The following is a 23,101-nucleotide window of genomic DNA, read 5'->3' as shown; positions in this document are numbered from 1 at the left end:
AACCGTTGACCCAATTAGCAAAGGCTAACCCACGGTTAAGGAACGACCTAATCGCTAAACAACCCTAATCGCTAAACAACCCCCTAATCCGGCCCAACAGCGAGGGCCCATCAAGGTAATATAAATATCACGCATTCCAAGGAAGAAGGTACGTCATTTATCTACAGTATTCTAGCCAGCCGAATACGATACCCCACTGACTTGAGCGTTGGAGTGCCATCTGCAGGTACCCCACCCGCCTGAGGAGTCATCCAGCGAGAAGAACCGAAGGAGGAAGTAAGATACGACCGACCGAGTGACATCTGAAGACAATAGTTCTCCCAGTCCCCAACCTAGTTCGAGAACAATTGACGCCCACCGTGGGGCCGAGGAGAGCCAGCAGAAACCACAGCAGTAGATGGTATCAACCCGCAGCATGGCAAGCATGACCGAAGCAGACCAAACAGCAATGATGATGGCCCTTCAAAGGGAACTAGCAGAGATGAAGAAGGCACACGAGGAAGCCGCTAAGAAGAATGAGGAGGAAATAAAAAACCTCCAAGAAGAGAACAAGCGGATGAAGAGACTGGTCGAGGGGGTGCCGTCCCTCACCGTGACCAATCAGGCCGGCAGGTCCCACGCCACCGGGGCCGGCATGCAGGCCGAGAAAGACACCAAGAACGACTTCACTCTGGAAATGGATGGAGAGTCCCATCCCAGCAAGACAATCAACACTACCGCTCCGGCGGACCGACGCCATCCCTTCACCGACCGTGTCATGGAAACCCCCTTACCAGACAAGTGGAAAGGCTTCAACAGGGATCAGTATGATGGGACGACCGACCCAGATGAGCACGTGGACGCATACACAACTCACATGAGCCTGTACACCACGGACGACGCAGTACTCTGCCGAGTCTTTCCAACCTCTATAAAAGGTAGCGCTCTGAGCTGGTTCACCAAGCTCCCGGCACACTCTATAGACTGCTTCGAAACCCTGATAGCAAAGTTCGACATCCAGTTTGCAACAAGCCGCCCCCATCATCTGACATCTATAACCTTAGTCGGCATTCGTCAGGAGAGGGGGGAGTCCCTCAGAACGTTCATCGACCGATTCAGCAAGACCGCTATGAGCATTCGAAACCTCAGCCCTGAGGTGGCGATACATCACATGCTGACCGCCCTCAAACCCGGCCCATTTGCCGACAGCCTGTGCATGCAGCCTGCTACCAACCTCGACGACCTTAGACGACGAGCGGCGAAATTCATGCAGCTAGAGGAACTTCGTGAATTCAGGAACAACGCCCGAGCCGAGGAAAGCGGGGAAAAGAAAGAGGATAGGAAGCGGCAAGGAAGGTCCCGAACCGGTCGGGACCAGAAAAGGGACAATCGCGGACCCCGCTTCTCCCGCTACACACCTTTGAACGCGGAGAGGAGCAAAATTTTGCAAGAGGCCCTGAGCGCCGAGCTAATACCACCGCCCCGAAGGGCCTTGAGCCCAGAAAATGCCGACCGCAACAAAAGATGCCGGTACCATAAGAATACCGGCCACTCTACCGAAGAGTGCCAAGCCCTTAAGGACAAAATCGAGGAACTTATCCAAGCCGGGCACCTCAGACGCTTCGTGCGTGGGACCCGGGAAACACGTCGCTCCCCGTGCAAGGAACAAACGGCTAGGAGAAGAGACCGAACCACCCCAGGTCTGCGAGAGGGTGACAGGCGGGGAGACCGACGGGGACGAAGAGACGACCCCCCACAAACCGACACTCGCAGGGGCCGAGAGGTGATTAACACCATAGCCGGGGGGTTCGGTGGCGGAGGCAGTACCAACAGCGCACGCAAGAAACACCTTCGCGTCGTCCACCAAGTAAATCTCGTCTCCGCCCGACCAAGAATGCCACCAATCACTTTCACAGACGAAGATTTCAAGGGGATAGACCCGACCCAGGACGACCCCATGGTGATATCGGTTGATATCGATAACTTCACGATCAAAAAGACCCTCGTGGATCAAGGGAGCTCGGTCAACATATTGTACTGGAAGACCTTCAAAGCCATGAGAATACTGGAAGAGGAAATGATGCCCTACAACGACCACGTGGTCGGCTTCTCAGGGGAGCGCGTAAGGACGAGGGGTTACATAGAGTTGTACACAACGTTCGGCCTGAAAGGGGCCAGCAAAACCCTCAAGATCAGATACCTGGTCATAAACGCCAACACGTCCTACAGCATCCTCCTCGGCAGGTCGTCCCTTAACAAGCTTGGAGAGATCGTTTCCATACCCCACCTAGCAATGAAGTTCCCTTCCCTCTCAGGCGACATTTTGACCATACATGTAGATCAAAAGGTCGCTCAAGAGTGCTACGCCGAAAGCCTGCGAGTCGAGCCCACACAATAGGGGTTCAGCGGCAGCCGTTCGCCCAAGCGAAAGATAGCCAGCCGAGGAAGAAGCCCCCGCCGGCACTCACCCCAACCAAAGAAGGGCATCACCATGGCAGATTTGGATCCCAGGGAAGTCGAGCCAAGACTTGAAGCCAAGGACGAGCTACGTCAAGCCGAACTCGACGGGGAGGATCGGTATACGAGCATAGGCACGGCAATGGCCGCCGCCGATGCGGACTTCGTTCACCAAACCCTCAAAAGGAACGTAGACCTCTTTACCTGGACGACGACCGATGTACCAGGAGTCCACCCGGACATCATCACCCATCGCCTCTTGGTATATAAAGAAGCCCATCCGGTTGCGCAAAAGAAAAGGAACCATGGAGAGGACAAGCGGCTGGCCGCCAGAAGTGAGGCCGAGAAGCTCTTGAAAGCCGGCTTCATAGCCGAGGCACGATACTGCACTTGGCTGGCCAACGTCGTGATGGTTAAAAAGTCAAGCGGCAAATGGCGGATGTGCGTAGACTATAAAGACCTCAACAAGGCGTGCCCCAAGGACTCATATCCCCTTCCCAACATCGACCGGCTCGTAGACGGAGCGGCCGGCCACAAGATATTGAGTTTTTTAGACGCCTACTCCGGCTACAACCAAATCAGCATGCACCACAGCGATAGAGGTAAAACGACTTTCACAACGGACGGTGCAAACTACTTCTACAAGGTAATGCCGTTCGGCCTGAAGAATGCCGGGGCTACCTACCAAAGACTCATGGACAAGATTTTCAAAGGGATGATCGGCCGAAGCGTAGAGGTGTACGTGGACGATATCGTGGTGAAGTCCGACTCGTGCGGCCAGCACATCAAAGACCTACAAGAAGTCTTCGACGCCTTAAGAAGGGTCAACATGCGCCTTAACCCCGAGAAATGCGTGTTCGACGTTGAAGAAGGCAAATTCCTCGGCTTTATGCTGACCCACAGAGGAATCGAAGCGAACCCCGACAACTGCAAGGCCATAACGGAGATGAGAAGCCTGAAAAACTTGAAAGAAATTCAACAGCTGCTCGGCCGATTGACAGCACTCTCCAAATTCGTACCCCGCCTCGCCGAACGGATCAGGCCGATAGCCACAATGCTCCGCAAAACGTCGAAATTTAGCTGGAACGAGGAGTGCGAGCAAATCTTCGGTCAGCTCAAAGAATTCCTGTCCTCGCCGGCCGTCATCCAAAAGCCCCGCCTAGACCTACCTATAGTGGTCTACCTAGCGGTATCAGAGGAAGCGGTTAGCGCCGCCCTCGTCCAAGAGGTGGACCATGAAGAACACCCGGTGTACTTTGTCAGCCGGACGCTCCATGCAGCCGAGACCAGGTACCAAATGATAGAGAAGGTGGCACTAGCCCTGGTGCTGACAGCAAGGAGAATGCGCCCATACTTCCAGAACCACGAAATCAGGGTAAGGACCAACTATCCCATATACAAAATCTTGTCTAAACCCGATCTTGCAGGACGAATGATAGGGTGGTCGGTCGAGCTTTCGGAGTTCGACATCAAGTACGAACTAAGGAGTGCCATTAAATCCCAATGCCTGGCGGATTTCGCAGCCGAGCTCCCCAGGAACACAGAGACCTCAGCCAAATGGGTCCTCTACGTGGACGGCTCCTCCAACAAAACGACCTGCGGAGCCGGGGTCGTCCTCGAAGGGCCTGGGGACTTGCTGATTGAGCAAGCCCTCCAGTTCTCCTTCAAAGCAACAAACAACCAAGCAGAATACGAGGCCATACTGGTCGGCCTCAACTTAGCAAATGACCTAGGTGCGCGGGAGGTTGCATGCAAGAGCGACTCCCAGTTGGTCGTCGGTCAAATCAAAGGAGAATTCGAAGTCAAGGAGCCCCTCCTCCAACGATATTACCACACCGTCCGTAACGTCATGACCAAATTCGACACGGTGGCGGTCCAACACATACCACGGGAGGAAAACGAACGTGCCGATGCACTCTCTCGCCTGGCATCTATGAAAAAACAAAGCCACCACCGATCGGTCGTCCAGGTGCGACTAGCACAACCAAGTGTAGGTGACGCCGAGTGCATGACAATCACCGAGACCCACACATGGATGACCCCAATCACTCAGTACTTGGAGCACGGGATATGCCAACCGGGGGAAGAGAAGAACATCAGACGGCAATGCGCCAGGTACACCATGATCGGCCAGAACCTATACCGAAGGGGGTACTCAACGCCACTCCTAAAGTGCCTCACCAAGGAACAATCCCAATACGTGCTGCAAGAAATCCACGAAGGGGCATGCGGAAGCCACTCCGGAGCTCGAACGATGGTAGCCAAAATAATCCGCGCAGGGTATTATTGGCCGACCGTCCACAGAGACAGCGCTGACTACGTTAAGAAATGCCAAAAATGCCAAGAGTTTGGCCCCCTCCACCACCGAAAACCAGAAGAACTGCACAGCATGACATCACCCTGGTCGTTCGCCATGTGGGGAATGGACATCATCGACCCATTCTCACCAGGCAAAGGCCAGACAAAGCATCTGCTGGTCGCGGTAGATTACTTCACCAAGTGGATCGAGGCCGAACCACTAGCCACAATCACCGCCCGAAACGTCCAAAACTTCGTGTGGAAAAACATAGTATGCCGGTTCGGCATACCACATTCGATAGTGTCCGATAACGGCCAACAGTTCATCGATCAAGGCCTCATGACTTTCTACGACGACCTCGACATCAAATCCCTCACAAGCTCCGTTGAGCACCCACAGACGAACGGACAAGCTGAAGCGGCCAACAAGGTTCTGTTGAACGAGCTAAGGAAGAGGCTCGGCACTGCCAAGGGAAGGTGGACGGAGGAGCTGCCCAAGGTCTTATGGGCATACCGCTGCACCCCACAATCCACCACACAAGAAACCCCTTACAGCCTCACGTACGGCACCGAGGCCATGATACCAGTAGAAGTCAGGGAGCCATCCATCCGACGCCAACTCTTCGACTTATCCCTCAACAAGGAAAGTCTGGCGGTCGGCCTCGACCTCTTGAATGAGCTTCGAGATAAAAGCAAGATACGAGAAGCGGCATGCAAGCTCCGAGCGGCAAGGAGATACAACTCAAAAGTCCAGCCCAGAAGCTTTCAACAAGGTGACCTCGTCTGAAGAATGCGCAACAACGCTAGGAAGTCGGACGGCAAGTTCTCATCAAATTGGGAGGGACCGTTCCGAATCCGAGAAGTGGGAGAAGGGGCAGCCTATCACTTGGAACACCTAGGACGTGGAATGCCACGCACCTAAAGTTTTATTTCAGCTAAAAACATGAATAAAATATACGCACTCTTTCCTCGCCCGGCCGATCCATCGGTCGGAGAGGTTTTAACGAGGCGTTTCGTACATAAGTGTATACAGCAAACGACACAAATGATTCGGCCAGGATGTAGCCCTAACCGACATACCCTCCCGTCACACGCACGGTTCGGCCAGGATGTAGCCTCAACCGGCATACCCTCCCGAACCCGTACTCATTTCGGCCAGGATGTAGCCTTAATCGGCATACCCTCCCGAACCCACTCGGCCAGGATGTAGCCTTAATCGGCATACCCTCCCGAACCCATTCGGCCAGGACGTAGCCTTAACCGGCATGCCCCCCGAGGCCTAACCGGCATGCACAACGATCGGCACAAGTTCGCCTAAACTAAACAATCGAATTCGCTAAAGGACGGCCGACTTACCAAAGTCCGTTACAATCACGTGGTTGATTTTACTTATCACAAGTTACTCAATCGATTTCATCTACCAACCGGTCGCTAGTTATTTTTACTTTGTCAATTTTACGATTTAAGTTTAACCATTCCAACCCATTCGGCTCATAAAGGCTCGTTCGCACAAGAAAATGCAGAAACAAAAGAAACTTGTATTAAACGAAGATAGGTGAGGGCCACACCCCGGCCCCAAGGGTCCAAAATTAAAGCTGACCGCCTAATCTACGATATTCAACACCTCATTAGAGGGATCAGCTTCAACTTCTTCAACAGGAGGAGGACCGGCCGCTGCAGGGACCAAACGGCCATCCACAACTTCCATGTCTTGGTCGAATTGACCAGAAGGAGGTGGACTGCCATACAGCACCTCGGCCTGCCGGACGGCAAGATCGAAGCTCTGACCAATGAGCACCATGGTGTCCTCCATGGTCTTCAAAACTTCAGCCTCCGCCGCCCGCAGCTTCCTCCTCCCTTAAGGTGGCCCGACGGTCAGCCGCCTCCAATGCCTTGCGAAGGAGAATAACCTCTGCAGCTTTGTCGGCGTCGGCCTTCTTTAGCTCGGCCAACCTATTCTAACGCAGCTCCAGCTCGGCCGCTTGCGCACGCAACTTCTTTTCCTAAGTTGTGTTGGCCTCCACGACCTGCTTTAGGTTGTGCCCGGCCTCCTAGAGATCGTGCTCGAGGCGCGATATGTCCTCGACTCGGCTCCTCCGAGCTTCCGCACCCCGGCGGGCCAAATATAGACCCCGACAGATCATCTCGATGCCGCCGTCCAGGAGGTCGTCATCGGGGACCGACCGGATCTCCCCCTCGATGTTGGAGGGCAGTTTGAAGCTCACTGCCCTTGAGAAGAACCGGTCTTCTCCAATCAGCGCGAGCGTCGATCCACTCGATGAGGCCAAAGGCACCGCCACCCCCGTCGGAATTGGGCGGTTGAAATCGTCAGTAGGGGGGAGTCGGCCTAGCGGACCGTGCTGGAGGGGGAGTGGGCATCTGACCCGCCGCCCGAACGGTTCGGGCAATATTACCGCCCTCGCGGCGACGCTTCTTGGAGGGGCCACCCTCCTTCGCCCGGGGCCTGGCACTGGTGGCCCCCCTCTTCTCGTTCAGCTTGTTCTTGAACGAGTGCAACATCCCAACAACTTGGGGGATCTCTCTCTTTGCGATTTCTACAAACCAAACAAAGAACGGTCAGTCAGAACAAAGCGCAGAAAATAACAAGACTAAGTGCAGGATCGGTCGCATTGTACAGCGACATGAGCGGTCGTGCGGGGAGCTTCCTGGGGAGACTATCAAATAAAGCAAAAACGAGCCGCTCATGCTCGCTCGGATGCGCCGGCCTCGGCCAATCCGTTATCTTCGTCGGACTCCTCGACCAAAAAAGAGGGAAACGAGACCGGCCAACCTCGTCAAAAAAATAACATGTCCCGGCCGGCTCCACGTACACTTTAAAGAACTTCTCCTTGAAGTTCTTATAAGAGGCCGTGAAGGGCTTAAACAACACGCTACCCGCCCGGCTGACCAGTGATTGTCAACTGGCAAGCTTGGCCGGGTACGATGAATAAAAATGAAGAAAACAGGAGGGAAGAGGGCGCAACCCAAACGTCCGACAAACAATGCGAAACGCTTGCATCGACGCCCACGAGTTGGGATGAAGCTGAGTCGGAGCCACGTTCAGCTCCTTCAGAACCCCGGTCGTAAAGGCATCAAAGGGGAGAGAGACATACAGGTCCGCAAAAAGACAACCATACATGAAGAAAAAGGGGGGCGCGGTAGATGACCGCTCCCTATACACACGATCTCCTAAAGAGTAAGGGCCGAACGCCAACAGAGATTCCTCGGTTGAAGCCTTCAAAACAGGAACCTCATCCAAAAATTCGGCAACAGAAGCGTCGGTAAGAAAAGAGGACGACACCTCACATACCCGGGGATCTACCCAGGCCGGCCCCACATTGGGTCGCGGCCCCTCAAAAGGGGCTGAACGATCCGACGCATTACCAGCGTCTTCCCTCACCAAGCCTGGAGAAGAGACCCTCTCCACATCCTTGACCGGGGAAGCCTGGCCAGAAGAAGAAGAAGAAGAAGAGGAGGAAGAAGACGAAGAAGAAGACGAGCAAGCAGGGGGAGATTCGGCAAGAGCAGACATGACTAACCTTGAGAACGAACGAGGAAAGCAACAAAGGGCAGTCGGATTGATTCGAGGTGTCGGAGCTCAAGCAAAGATAACGCGTGGAACGCTACTATTCCTAGCCCCTATTTATAGCCCAGGAGGGCCTCAGAATCCCAAACGTCACAAGAACCCCAACCGTTGGATTCGTTTGATCCAACGGTTCGCATCGCTTCGCGCCCAGAAAAACCCCTCATTAATGCGCGTCATGTCAATCGCTCAGACGCCCCCAAACATCACTTCATTCATCATTACACAATCCGCCCGAGGCCCACTCTTCAGACTCTTCGGTTGTACCACCTCTCGAGCCTGGGAGGCAACTGTACCGAGATGACCGACCGGTCTACTGACCCGGTCAACCCATGCGTCAAGACCATACTTAGGTATGAGGTCGACCACGTGTCATATGTGGCCGACCGGCATAAGGTGCTCAAGTCAAACCGTTGACCCAATTAGCAAAGGCTAACCCACGGTTAAGGAACGGCCTAATCCAGCCCTAATCGCTAAACAACCCCCGAATCCGGCCCAACAGCGAGGGCCCATCAAGGTAATATAAATATCACGCATTCCAAGGAAGAAGGTACGCCATTTATCTACAATATTCTAGCCAGCCGAATACGATACCCCACTGACTTGAGCGTTGGAGTGCCATCTGCAGGTACCCCACCCGCCTGAGGAGTCATCCAGCGAGAAGAACCGAAGGAGGAAGTACGATACGACCGACCGAGTGAAATTTGAAGACAATAGTTCTCCCAGTCCCCAACCTAGTTCGAGAACAATTTCAGAATTCTTTTTGCAGCTTTGAAGTGTGACTCTTTAGGATTTGTTTGATATCTAACACATAGACACACCGCAAACATGATGTCCAGCCTACTAGGTGTTAGATATAGCAAGGAGCCAATTAATCCTTTATATTTGGTTTGATCTACACTCTTTCCAGCAGAATCAACATCCATGTAGCAGCTTGATGGCATTGGAGTGCTTGCTTCTTTGCAACTCTCCATTTCAAATTTCTTGAGAATCTCTTTGCAATATTTTGATTAACATAGAAAGATCTCATCCTTTGTTTGCTTAACCTGCAATCAAAGAAAGAAAGACTATTTTTCCATCATAGACATTTCAAACTCACCTTTCATTGCAGCCAGAAATTCTTCACACAACCTATCTTGTGTAGCACCAAAGATGATGTCATCAACATAGATTTGCACAAGAATTATTTCTGAATTTGACTTTTTGATGAAGAGAGTCTTGTCTACCATTCTCCTTTCATAACCATGAAATAGCAGAAAGTTGCTAAGCCTCTCATACCACTGCCTTGGAGTTTGCTTCAGTCCATACAAAGCTTTCTTCAACTTGAAGACATGGTTGGGATGTTTATGATCTTCAAAGCCCGGTGGTTGATCCACATAAACTTCCTCATTGATGTAGCCATTTAAGAAGACACTCTTGACATCGATTTGGAAGAGTTTGAAACCACTCATACAAGCAAATGCCAGCAGCAGCCTCACATCCTCCAATCTAACAACAAGAGCAAAGGTTTCACCATAATCTATGCCCTCCTCTTGATTGTAGCCCTTGGCAACTAGCCTTGCTTTGTTCCTTATGATCATGCCATCTTCATCTACCTTGTTCCTGAAAACCCATTTCGAACCAATAATGTTCATTTCATCAGTTCAAGGGACAAGAAACCATACCTCATTCCTTGCAAACTGATTCAACTCCTCATGCATAGCTTCAACCCATTTCTCATCCTTGAGAGCTTCATCAATTGACTTTGACTCAATTTGAGAGACGAAAGTTATGTGCCTGCAGAAGTTTGAGATGGAGCTACGTGTGGAAACACCTTCCTTTATTTGCCCTATGATGTTTTTCATTGACAGATCTCTAGGAATCCTCCACTCTTTAGGCAGCTCACAATGTTGCAGAATTTCAATCGGTTGTTTCTGCGAATCATCCGGTTGTTTTTCTGCACAAATTTCCAGCTTCTCCAAACTGATGCTCTATTCATCTTCTTCAACACTGGTCTTCGGAATTTGGATAAGACAACGTGAACTGATTCTTCTACAGCCATCAACCTCTTGTTGTAGATTCTGTATGCATGACTTGTGAGAGAATACCCTATGAAGATGCCAAGATCCGTTTTCTCATCAAACTTTCCCAAGTTTTCTTTTTCATTGTTGAGAACGAAGCAACTGCACCCAAAAACTCTGAGATGGTTGATGTTAGGATTCCTTCCATTGAAGAGTTCATATGGAGTCTTCTTTAGTATAGGCCTAATGAACAATCTTTCATCACATAACACAAAGTGCTCACTGCATCCGTCCAAAAGTACTTAGGAAGAGATGATTCACTAAGCATTGTCCTTGCTAGCTCTTCAAGAGACATGTTCTTCCTCTCTACCACACCATTCTGTTGTGGAGTTCTTGGTGCAGAGAAATTGTGCAGGATCCCCATCTTCTCATAGAACTTACTAAACTTCTCATTTTGAAATTCTCCTCCATGATCACTTCTAATTGAGCCTATGTTGTAGTTCTTTGTGTTTTGCAGCCTTCTTTCTAGCTTCTTGAATGCAGCAAAGGCATCACTCTTTGATTCCAAGAAAAGAGTCCAAGTGAACCTGGAAAAGTCATCAACAATAACAAGAGCATAATAATTTCCACCAAGGCTCATAGTTCTTGAGGGACCAAATAGATCCATGTGAAGTAGCTCAAGGGGTTTTAAAGAGGAAACAACATTTTTTTATTTTAAAAGAGCTTTTCACTTGTTTCCCTTTTTGGCAAGCTTCACAAATGTGATCCTTCTCAAACTTGAGCTTTGGTAGCCCAATCACAAGATCCCTTGAAATTAGCTTGTTCAAGTGATTCATGTGAATATGAGCAATTCTTCTATGCCAAAGCCAAGATTCATCTTGCTTGGATAGAAGACATCCAATAGAACATGGTGAAGAGATATCTAGAAGATGCACATTATTGACTCTTTTACCTACCAACATTACCTCTTTGGTGTTGGGTAGACAAATTTCACATGTGTTTGATTTGAACATCACTTAATATCCCTTGTCACATAGTTGGCTAATGCTCAGTAGATTGTGCTTTAGACCTTCTACATAGAGCACATCATGGATGACCAAGATGTCTTTGTCTCCTATGGATCCTTTCCCAAGACTCCTTCCCTTGTTGTTATCTCCATAGGTGACATAATTTTCTTGCTTAAAGGAGATGCTCAGGAACTTTGATTTGTCCCCTGTCATGTGCTTGGAGCATCCACTGTTCAAGTACCATTGTTGTTTGCTCTCCTTTAAGATTTCCTACAAAGAAGATTTTCAAGTACAAAGATTTGGTCCCGTTATGAATGTGGGTCCATTTGGTTTACACTTATCAATAGAACCTTTACTGCACTTAGGAATCCACTCAATAAAGCCCCTAGGAACATCATATTTTCTAATTTTACAAAACCTCACAGAATGGCCTCTTTTCATGCAATAGAACTATGTAACAATCGGTTGTTTCGATGGTCCAATCGATTGTTTTTCTGGCATTTTCGAAAATGATTTTGAAAATCTATCTTGTTTGTTTTGTGGGTTAAAACCCAATCCAACTTTTCCAAAAACACAGTTTTGAGATGCCAAGACATTCTCAAAGTTGGATTGGCCTTTTGAAAGATTATCCACAGTTTTAACAAGATAGTGGACCTTCTCTTCAAGATTTTCGCAATTTTCACAAACTAGAGCATCACACATGCAAGAGGAGTTTGTGTAAATAATTACAAGGTTTTCAAAATCTGTGTTTGAATTTTCTAATTCCTCTTCCTGTGATTTGACTCTGTTTTCAAGCCAGCTATTCTTTTCTTTTAACCGATTGTTCAAGAGGGCCAATCGGTTGGCTTCTTCATGCGTTTCTTGAAAGGCTTGAAGCAATTGACCATAATTTTCAGAGTTTGATGAGTTAGATGAACTTACACTATTTGAGTCATCTTCCTTTCTGGCCATGAAGCAGAGGTTGAGGCTTTTCTTGTTTTGCCTTCTTTTCCTTCTTACTTGACTCTTTGACCTTGCCTCCTTTGGTTCATTGTTTCTATGAACAACCTTGAGTGTGTCCCATATCTCTTTAGCAGTTTTGCATTTTAATACCCTGAAAAACTCATTAGTATCAAATGCAGAAGCTATTATGTTTTGAGCAGAACAATCAAGCTTGGCCATTTTACATTCATCATTAGTCCATTGAGACCAAGGTTTTGTAATGAAATAACCATTCTTTTTAAACTTTGGAATGTAAGGACCATTCTCAATTGAATCCCAAATTCCTTGATCAATAGATTCCACAAAGATTTTCATTTTGGCTTCCCAATACTTGTAATTCAATCCACAAAATAAAGGTGGTTTGTAGATTGAAGCACCTTCCTCAAAAGATTGTTTTCCAGCCATAGAAAAAAGATTTGTGGATCAACTTGAATAACTTTCAAGAACCAAGCTCTTGATGCCAATTGTTAGAATGTGGCTTTAAACTAGAGGGGGGTGAATGGTTTAAAAAGAGATTTCAAAAAATTTTAAGCCTTGAATGAACTTTCTTCCAGATTCAGTTGATAAAGAATTCAGTTTGCCAAAACACAAAGCTAAAAGCACAGCACCATAAAAACAATCGGTTGTTTCGCAGAAACAATCGGTTGTTTATACCAGTATACAAATATCAAAATTGAATTTAAAGAGTTAAGAATAGAGAGAATGCACACAGATGTTTATACTGGTTCAATCTAAACTCATAGCTACATCGAGTCTTCTCAGAAACCACTGAGGAATTCCACTAAGCAATCAAACCTAGATCACTTACACCACAACCAAGAAAGTGAGCTTGATCCCCTCAAGACACACACTTCTCTTGGCCAACACACCAACACTAAGAATGCTGATCTTGATTCCCTCAAGAACACACAACACTTCTCAGCAAACACACAGAAGAAACTTGTTCAACAAATACAAGAATTACATTTGTTACAGAAGAAAATCTGAAATCAATACAAGCAGAAATCCTATCTCACACTCTTTGATCAATCTCAATCTCTAAGCAATCTCAACTCTTTGAAAAACTCAAAACTTGTGTTAAAATCTTATTACTCAAATCTGGTTTTTTGAATATATTCAAAGATATTGTTTGTTATCAAATCTTAACAAACTTATTCATTACATTTAAAAGATTGGTCAAAGCATTAAAGACTGGAGTGTAATCAGTTAAAACATTTAAAGCTCAGTCAAAGCTTAAAACAACTTTTTTGTTATGGTGCCAAAACAAACAGTCGGTTGTTTCCACGAATCAATCGGTTGTTTTAGTTTTAACAACTCAACCATTTGAAAAACTGTTTTCAACCTTTTCTAAAAACACCTAAATATAAAACAATCGGTTGTTTCGACAAAACAATCGATTGTTTTTCACTTAGTTTGAAAAACACTTTTCTTTTAAAAAGATTGAGACTACTTATGCTTTGGATTCAATCAAGAGTAGATTACATAAACAATCTACCCCAGATCCTATCTAAGACAGCTCAACAACAGCAAGCACAGCCAAGCCTTCAACATCCTTCAAAGGGTTTGGATTCTTCAAAGCTTGAACACCACTTGGTTCAACAAAGGATGTCACCCATAACATTTACAGACGATGACTTCAAAGGGGTAGACCCCTCCCAAGATGATCTAATGGTGATATCGATCGACATGGATAACTTCACCATCATGAAGACCCTGGTAGATAAGGTAAGCTCGGTTGACATCCTCCACTGGAAGACCTTAAATGCCATGAGGATTCCAATAGAGGAAATGATGCCTTACGACGATCACGTGGTCGGCTTCTCTGGAGGGCGAGTTGGAACAAAAGGATACATCGAGTTGTACACCACCTTCGGCCTCAACAAGCCAGCAAAACCCTAAGGATAAGGTATTTGGTTATTGAGGCCAATACCTCGTATAATATCCTTCTCGGATGGTCATCCCTTAACAAGCTTGGGGCGATTGTCTCCAACCTACACCTCGCAATGAAGTTCCCCTCTTTGTCGGGTGACATTTTAACCATTCACGTGGATCAAAAGATAGCAAGAGAGTGTTATGTAGAAAGCCTGCGAATGGAGCCACTCAGTAGAAGGTCACCAACAGTTACTCACCCAAGCGCAAAATGCTTGGACGAGGAAGGTCTCCCCTAAGACATGTGCAGCCGGCCGAGCACACGGTCGCCATGGTCGACCTCGATCCAAGAGAGGTCGAGCCGAGACTAGAAGCAAAGGACGAGCTACTCGGTCGGTTGACTGCATTGTCTAGGTTCGTCCCCCGCCTGAACGCATGAGACCCATGGCACAAATACTTCGCAAAACTGCATAGTTCAGCTGGAACGAGGCATGTGAAAACATCTTCACCCAGCTCAAGAAGTTTTTGTCATCACCAATCGTCATTCAAAAGCCAAGACCTGATCTGCGAATTGTGGTCTACGTGGCTGTATCAGAAGAGGCGGTCAGCGTCGCCCTCGTACAAGACATTAACAATGAAGAACACACAATGTACCTTGTCAGCCGCACGCTCCACGCGACCGAAGTAAGATACCAGATGATAAAAAAGGTGACATTAGCACTAGTCCTAACAGGGAGGAGGATGCAGTCATACTTTCAAAATCACGTCATTACGGTAAAGACTAATTATCCCATATATAAAATACTGGCTAAATCCGATCTTGCAGGTCGAATGATAGGATGGTCGGTCAAACTCTAAGAATTTGACATTCGTTACGAACCGAGAGGTGCCGTCAAATCCCACTGTTTGGCGGACTTCTCAGCAGAGTTGCCACCACAGCCTGATGCCCCTACGACATGGACGCTACATGTTGATGGATCATCCAACAAAATCTCGTGCGCGCATGTATCGTTCTTGAAGGACCGGGCGACCTGCTGATTGAGCAAGCACTACAGTTTGCCTTCAAAGTAACAACCAACCAGGCCAAATATGATGTCATCCTTGTCGACCTCAATTTAGCCCATAATTTCAGGGCGGGTCACATGTAAAAGCGACTCCTAGTTGGTAGTCAGTTAAGACAAAGGCGAATTCGAGGTGAGGGTGCCCCTCCTCCAACGCTACTACCATACGATCAGCAACTCCATTGCCAAGTTCGATAAAGTCATTATCGAGCATATACCCTGGCAGAATAACGAGCAGGTAGACGCGTTGTCTCGCCTTGCATCCACTAAGAAGTAAAGCCACCACCGATCAGTCATTCAGGTCCATCTGAAGCAACCGAGTGTGGGAGAGGTCGAATGCCTGGTCGTCACCGAAGTCGATACTTGGATGAGCCCAATCATCTAATATCTAAAGTATGAAACCTACAAACCAGGCAGTGAGAAAGCGATTAGACTGCAGTGCGCCTGATACACCATGATCGACCAAGATCTGTACCAACGCCGCTCCTAAAATGCCTCACCAAAGAGCAAATCGAATATGTATTGTAAGAGATTCACGATGGAGCGTGCGATAACCATTTTGGGGCCCGAACAATGGCAACCAAGGTTATCCGAGCAGGATATTATTGGTCGACTGTTCAAGGTGATTGTGCAGAGTATGTGAAGAAGTGTCTAAAGTGTTAAGAGTTCAACCCACTTCATCATTTAAAACCAGAGGAACTCCACAACATGACGTTGCCATGGGCGTTCGCCATATGAGGGATGGGCATTATCGGTTTTTTTTCACCTGGTACAGAACAAACGAAACATTTATTAGTCGTTGTGGACTATTTCACGAAATGGATAAAGGTCGAGCCTCTCGCCGCCATATCTGCCAGGAATGTCCAGAACTTTGTATGGAAGAACATTGTGTATCGATTTGGAGTGTCGAACACATCGTATTTGATAATGGCCGACATTTCATTTACCAAGGGCTACATACCTTTTACGATGACATCGACATCAAATCAATCACGAGCTCGGTCAAACACCCACAAACGAACGGCCAAGCAAAGGCGGCCAACAAAGTCCTCTTAAATAAGTTGAAGAAGAGGCTCGGCACAACGAAAGGAAGGTGGAATGAGGAGCTACTCGAAGTCCTCTGGGCGTACCGATGCACCCCCCAAACCATAACACAAGAAACGTCGTACAACCTCACGTACGACACCGAGGCCATGATCCCAACGGAAGTAGGCAAACCATCCATCAGGCGGCAATTTTTTCGATTTATCCCTCTATAAGGAAAGCTTGTCGGTCGGGCTCGTCCTCATCAACGAGCTACACGACAAAAGCAAAATCCGTGAAGCGGCATGCAAGCTTCGAGCAGCAAGAAGATACAACACGAAGGTTCGGCTCAGAAGCTTCCACAAGGGTGACCTCGTTTGGAGGATGCGAAGCAACACCAGGAAGTCGGATGGCAAGTTCTCGTTAAACTGGGAATGACCGTTTCGGATCCGAGAAGGGGGAGCGTACCACCTTGAGTGGTTATCAAGAAAAATTATACCAAAGACGTGGAATGTCACGCACATCAAATTTTATTTTTGCTGAACAATGAATAAAATTCACGCACTCTTTCCTCGTCCGGTAGTACCAGTGGTCAAAGAGATTTTAAAGAAACATTTTCGTCAAACAAAGTTCAAATCATAAAATCAACATAAAAGTCACGGTTCGGCCAAGATGTAGCCCTAACCGGCATTTCCTTCCGAAACCAAAACCATAAGTGTCAGTTAGGATAAAGCCCTAACCGGCATACCCTCCCGACACTCCTCACCCATGGTTCGACCAAGATGTAGCCTTAACCGTCATTTTTTCCCATAATCAAAACCAAAAGTGTTGGCCAGGATGAAGCTTTAACCGGTATACCCTCCCGACACTCCTCACGCATGGTTCGGTCAGGATGTAGTCCTAACCGGCATTCCCTCCCGAAATCAAAAGAGCAAGTGTTGACCAGAATGAAGCCTCAACCGACATACCCTCCCAACATCTTGTCACCACCGTTCGGCTAGGATGTAGCCCTAATCCCTAAACCCTAATCGACATTCCCTTCCGATACCCACACAAGCGTATCGATCCATCCTGATATCGCTAGCTACACTGACCGCACAATTTAACTTGTCTAAATAAGACGCGCTTTACAATTTCGTTAAGCAACTTACCTCCAAGCGACCGATTGCATCAAATTTACACTGATTGCATTCGTTAAGTTAAGTTATTATTAACTCATGCTCACACCGACCGAAAGAAAAGACAAAGTATTGAAATTCAAAGGCGACCGATTTTATTCGTTAGTAAGGGTGGATGCCACACTCTGGCCTCAAGGGAACAAGACGAATGAAAAAAAAAGCCTAAGCCCTAGTCTTCAACATCTTCGCTCGGGGTAGGTTAGTCGGCATTCTGAAGGCTATGGACCTCTCCTGCAAGGGATCAGTCGGCTGTTGAAGACCTCCATCTCTTAGTCAAATTGACCAGAAGGTGGAGGCCCGCCATACAACACCCCAACCTGTCGAACGGCCAGGTCGAAGCTCTGGGTTATTAAGACCATGGTATCCTCCATGGTCTTCAACACCTCGGCCTCTGCCACCTAAGCGGCCTCCCCCTCCAGAAGTGTCCCCTTGCGCTCGACCTCCTCCAGCACCTTTCGTAACTGAGCTATCGCGACCGCCTTTTCAGCATCGGCCTTTTCCACCTCGGCCACCCGAGCCACACCAAGCCCGAGCTCAGCAGCCTGCAAACATAACTTCTTTTCATAGGCTGTGTTCGAATCAACGACCTGCTTCAGGTTGTTGGACGCCTCCTGAAGTTGGTGTTCGAGGCACGACAAGTCCTCGATGCGCCGCCTGCAAGCCTTAACTCCTCGACGGGTCAGTATCAGGCCACGACAAATCATCTCGACACTATCGTCAAGGAGATCGTCCTCGGGGACTGACCCGATAAGCTCTTCGAGGCTGGGGGGTGATAAATGTCTAATTTCAATAATATTTCATATTAAAATATAGGCACTTATGAGAATTTATTGCTAATTTACATATAAAATAATCCCTAATTTATGAATTTATACCTTTTTACATTTTTACATTTTTTATGATCTTTATTTGAATAAAAGTATTTTATTCCCAAATTTGGTGTTAATTGCAGATTTCTAAGGAATATTGGAGATTTGGATTAAAGATGAATGATTTGAGCTAAAAAAATAAAGATAGAAGGTTCCAGAATGGAAAAAGATGCAAAGAAAGATTGAGCCTTTTTTATGTTTTATCATTTAGCCAATTAGCGCGACACAATAAACAACCTAACCCTAGAAAACTAGGATAAATAGAGGGCTAGAGGCTCAACCTTAGTGTGCCAGATTGAGAGGAAAACACCACAGAGTGAATTGTAACCCAATTGGGAGAATAGAAGATGATAGAAGTATGCGTGGCTAATTCTACCCTTTGAGATTGGGAGTAATCTGCTCAAACTCTTATGTATTGAGGTGATATTTTATATATTAATATTTAGTTCTTGATTGATTATTGGAATTGTTGTTTTACATTTAATTTTCCGTGACAAATTGAGAATCTTAAATCTCCGGGAGGTATTTTTAGGGCTCGGACCTAAACAACAATACTTAACATATTTGAGTGCTAGGAATAGACTTGAAATGTTAATTGCTATTAAACGTCTGAGCTTCGTTCTAAGTTGTTCTTATAAGTATGCGAGGGATCGATAGTTAGGGAACATTCTTAAGGATTTTATATGCGAGGAATCGATATAAATGAATTTTATACGGGCATCAATTTCAATTAAAGAACTTAATATTGACATGCTAATCAAAATACATGAGAGTGAGAGAGATGAAACCTAATCCCTATTTTTCCAATTGAAACAACTAATTCTTTGTCTGTTTTCTTATTAATCATCGTCAACCCAACCACTTTCAATACACTTTTAATTTTTTTGTTTTATATTTAGCGATTATTGTACTTGATAATTCACTGTTCCTTGTGGGATCGATATCCGTCTTTAGGGACAATTATTACTTCTGACAAACACGGTGCACTTACTGTAAAAAGTCATCAAGTTTTTGGCGCCGTTGCCGGGGAAAGGTTTAATTTGTTGAGTATAATTTCCTAAATATTGTAAATATTTTAATTTTTTTGATTTTTTTTGATTTTTTTTGATTTTGTTTATTTTATTAAAATTAGATTTAATTTGATTTTATTATAGATTTGCTCTTTTAAAAAAGAAAGTTGTTGTTTTTATATTATTTTCTTTTCTTTTCTTTACGTTATTTATTTTAGTTTATTTTTATTTTGTTTTGTTTTGTTTTGTTTTGTTTTATTATATTTTATTTTATTTTATTTTAGGATTAGTTTACGTAGTTTTATTTAGGTTTAGGTAGTTTTTATTTATTTGTTTTAATTATTTATCATTTAGTTTTTATTTTTATGTTAGCTAGCATCTTTTAAATAAGTTGGTTAGTTTTTTACAATTATAATCTTCTGTTTTATTTTTTTTATTTTATTTTGTTTTTATTTTATTCATATTATTTATTTGTTATTTTAAGTACGTTAGTATATTGTATTTTTAAGTTTTTATTTATTTTTGTTTTATATTTTTTATTTATTCATTTTCTTTTCCCTTGTTATTAGTTTTTATTTTATGTACGTTTTTATTTTTATTTTTTTATTTTATTTTTTTTCTGTATATTTTTGTTATTTTTCTCTTAGGGTTATTTTAGTGTTTTATTTTATTTTGTTTTTGTGTTATTTTTATTTTCTTTTGCAGATTTATTTTAATTTGTTTTTATTTTTATCTTCAATTTTTATTTATTTTGATATTTAAAAAAATATATATATACTCTGTTTTTTTTTTCTCCACTAATATGTTTTAGGGTGAAAGCAACATGATAGAAGAACAAACACCACCTCCTAAGAGGACACTTGGAGATTATGTCATGTACCAAGGACCAAGGCATTATTCTAGTATCGCAATACCTGCAACCGCTAAGGCCTTGAAAATAAATCCTAATTTTCTCACTCTCATCGTTACTCATCAATTCAAAGCAATGGATCATGAGGATCCATGTTCACATTTGTCTACATTTTATGAATTGGTAGGAACAATGGGCTTTCAATCAAGCGATCTTGAAAATGCTTATATGCGTTTGTTTTCTTTGTCATTGGCAGGAAAGGCTAAGGATTGGCTCATATCACTTCCAAATCAGAGTCTCACTAGTTGGAAGGATGTAGAGGAAAAATTTCTGCAAAGATTTTTTCCAATTTCTCTCTACATCAAAGAAAAGTCTGAAATTTCTGTGTTCAGACAAGGAGCAGATGAATCATTCTGTGAGAGATTGGAAAGATTTAAAATGATACTTAGAAAATGCCCAAATCATGGATTTGAAGATATTGCTCAACTGAGCATATTTCTCTCCGGTCTCAGATCTGACACAAAGATGCTCCTAGATGTTGGAGCTGGCGTCACAATGATGGCTCTTGATGTAGAACAAGCGATAAGGATTATTGTTGCATTGGCGTCAACTGATTATCAATCCCAACATGATAGACAAAATACTCAAAAGGAAGGGTTGTTAGAAGATGCACTCTTAGCTCAAAATAAAATTCTGACACAGCAGATTGGGCAACTAACCGCACAAATGGCTAAATTACCCCAACAGTTATATGTTGTGCATTCATCTCAAAGCCAGAATCAATCAATCATGTGTGATTTTTGTGGAGGTTATCATCCTAATGGTCACTGTTCTTATCTGAACAATTCACCTGAAGTTGAGGATCCATTCATGCTTGAAAGAATGAGTAAAGTTGAAGAAGCCCTAACAAAGCTTGTGATAATGGAAGAAAATATCATGGCAATGATCAGGAATATAGAAATCCAAATGGGAAAAGTGGCCAAACAATTTGAAGAAATACAAAGTGGTCAGTTTTCAGTTGACAACCAAACCAACCCAAAAGAGCATTGCAATAAGGTAATAGCTGAAAAAGAAGATGAGACTGAGGAGTTAGAGAGAGAAATGAAAAGAAGTGAGGAAGAAAAAAATAAAAATAAGGAGAGAAGTGTTCTTGAAAAAAATTTATCATATCCTCATCCTCCTTCAAAAACAGAGAAGGACATAAAATTCTTTGACAAATTGCTCCCTAGGAATTATTTTGCAGGAAATCTGAAGCAAGATTCAACATTTGAGAGATTTCTGAAGAATAGGAGCTATATTGAAGAGAGAAATAGAGAGATGGAGGTTAGATGCAGTGTCATGACTCAAAGGGACTTGCTTCAAAATTCCAAGAACTTAGGAGGTTTTAATCTTCCCGTGTCTATGGGTGCTTTATCTGTGGACAAGGTTGCAATGTATTTAGGCGATTTGGAGGTTCAATCCACTAAGATGCAGTTGGCAGACAGATCCATCAAAGATCCTTATGGTGTGGTTGAAGATGTTCTTGTAACAAGGAAGAATGCATACAACATGATGCAACAAAGAAAGTTGTCTATCTTGAAATAAACCGGCGTCAAGCTAGATGAAACGAGCGCTTACTAGGAGGCAACCTAGCCCACATTTTAGTTTTATGTTGTTTTATTACCTTTGCTGATTTTATTTAAAATTAAAAATTAAAAAAAGTAAATAATAATAAAAAAAAAATCCTATATGCCTCCTAATCATTTTGCAGGTTATGTATTTTTGACCTAGGGACAGGTTCTATTATTCATGGGGGGCAGATCCAACAAATGAAGCAACACGGTAGATAAAGATTTTAACAAAAAGCTGGATGACTTCTTAAGAAGAGAGGATTGAGAAAAAAATGGTTTTATCTTTCTAATTCTCTTTTCTTTTCAGTTATTTGAATTTTTTTTCTTATTTTATTTATTTTATTTTTCGGTTATTTTGTTTTTTGCTTATTTGCTTATTTTTTTAGTTTGTTTTAGTTGCTTATTTTGTATTTTGAATAAATTTGTTGTTTTTGTTAGTTTGTTAGTTTTAGGTTTTGAATTATCTTTCTTGAATAAATTTCTAGTTTTAATTTGTTTGTTTTCTAGTTTATTTTTCTCAAATAAAAAAAAGAACTAGAATATTAATTATGAATTGTGGAAAAAAGAATTTGTGTTTAAATATTAAATAGTGAGATGAATTAGACACATGTTAGAAAAGAAAATATGATTGAATCCCTATTCAAATGTAGTTAAAATTATGATACATGAAAATTTAACAGGATGATTGATTAGGACAGATAATGACAAGACAAAAAGGAATGAGACCATTTAAACCAAGTGAGTGTGTGAACTTTAAACAGTTTTGAGGGTTTTACTGATGAATTGACAATTGTGGTTGCTTAATTTTTATTTTTGTTGCATCAGAAAAGATCATGAAGATGATTGAGGCATTTGTTTGTGTTAATTAGGAGACAGGGCCAAAAAGTCAACCTTTATATTAGAATTCCATTTTTTTTTATATCCCCTTTGGGCCAAGAAATTTTCTGTTAATATTGCACCTTAACCTTTATTGATATAATTTTCTACCCTTTAGCATGTCTAAGGAAGGAGAACATAGATGCAATACATATAGAAAAGGGAATGGTTGGTTCTGATTTTGAAAGTTCAAAAAGTTGAAAATAAGAAGAATCTTTTCCTATTATTGAAAACAAAAAAAAAACAAAAAAAAAAGAAACAGAAACAGAAGAAGAAAAAGAAATAGAAAAGAAAGATAGAAAAATTTCATGAAAATCATAAAAAGAAAGAAAATGAGGAAAAAGGTGATATAGAAAGAAAGTGGTAATTAGATAACATATATGTTTTCTATAATTGAATTGTAGGTATGTTCTTCTTCTTTAAGATGTGCATTTTGTTATCTAAGAAAAA

The 23,101-nt window shown here is 44.1% G+C and overlaps 1 protein-coding gene across 1 annotated transcript; it reads left to right on the top strand.

The window, feature by feature from the left end:
* Positions 1-415: 415 nt before the first annotated feature.
* Positions 416-2,377, top strand: LOC137809351 (uncharacterized). Its single transcript, XM_068610476.2, has one exon. The coding sequence runs from the start codon at positions 416-418 to the stop codon at positions 2,375-2,377; it is 1,962 nt and encodes a 653-aa protein (XP_068466577.2).
* The last annotated feature ends 20,724 nt before the right edge of the window (positions 2,378-23,101 follow it).

The sequence above is a fragment of the Phaseolus vulgaris genome, chromosome 2 (assembly GCF_051622355.1).
Source record: "Phaseolus vulgaris cultivar YP4 chromosome 2, ASM5162235v1, whole genome shotgun sequence".
Taxonomy (NCBI): Eukaryota; Viridiplantae; Streptophyta; class Magnoliopsida; order Fabales; family Fabaceae; genus Phaseolus; species Phaseolus vulgaris.
Note: the sequence above shows the minus strand (reverse complement) of the source record. Positions and strands in the feature narration are given on the sequence as shown.

Bases quoted from the DNA above. Each gene is read 5' to 3' on its own strand.
- LOC137809351 (XM_068610476.2), top strand. From the start codon at position 416: ATGGCAAGCATGACCGAAGCAGACCAAACAGCAATGATGATGGCCCTT.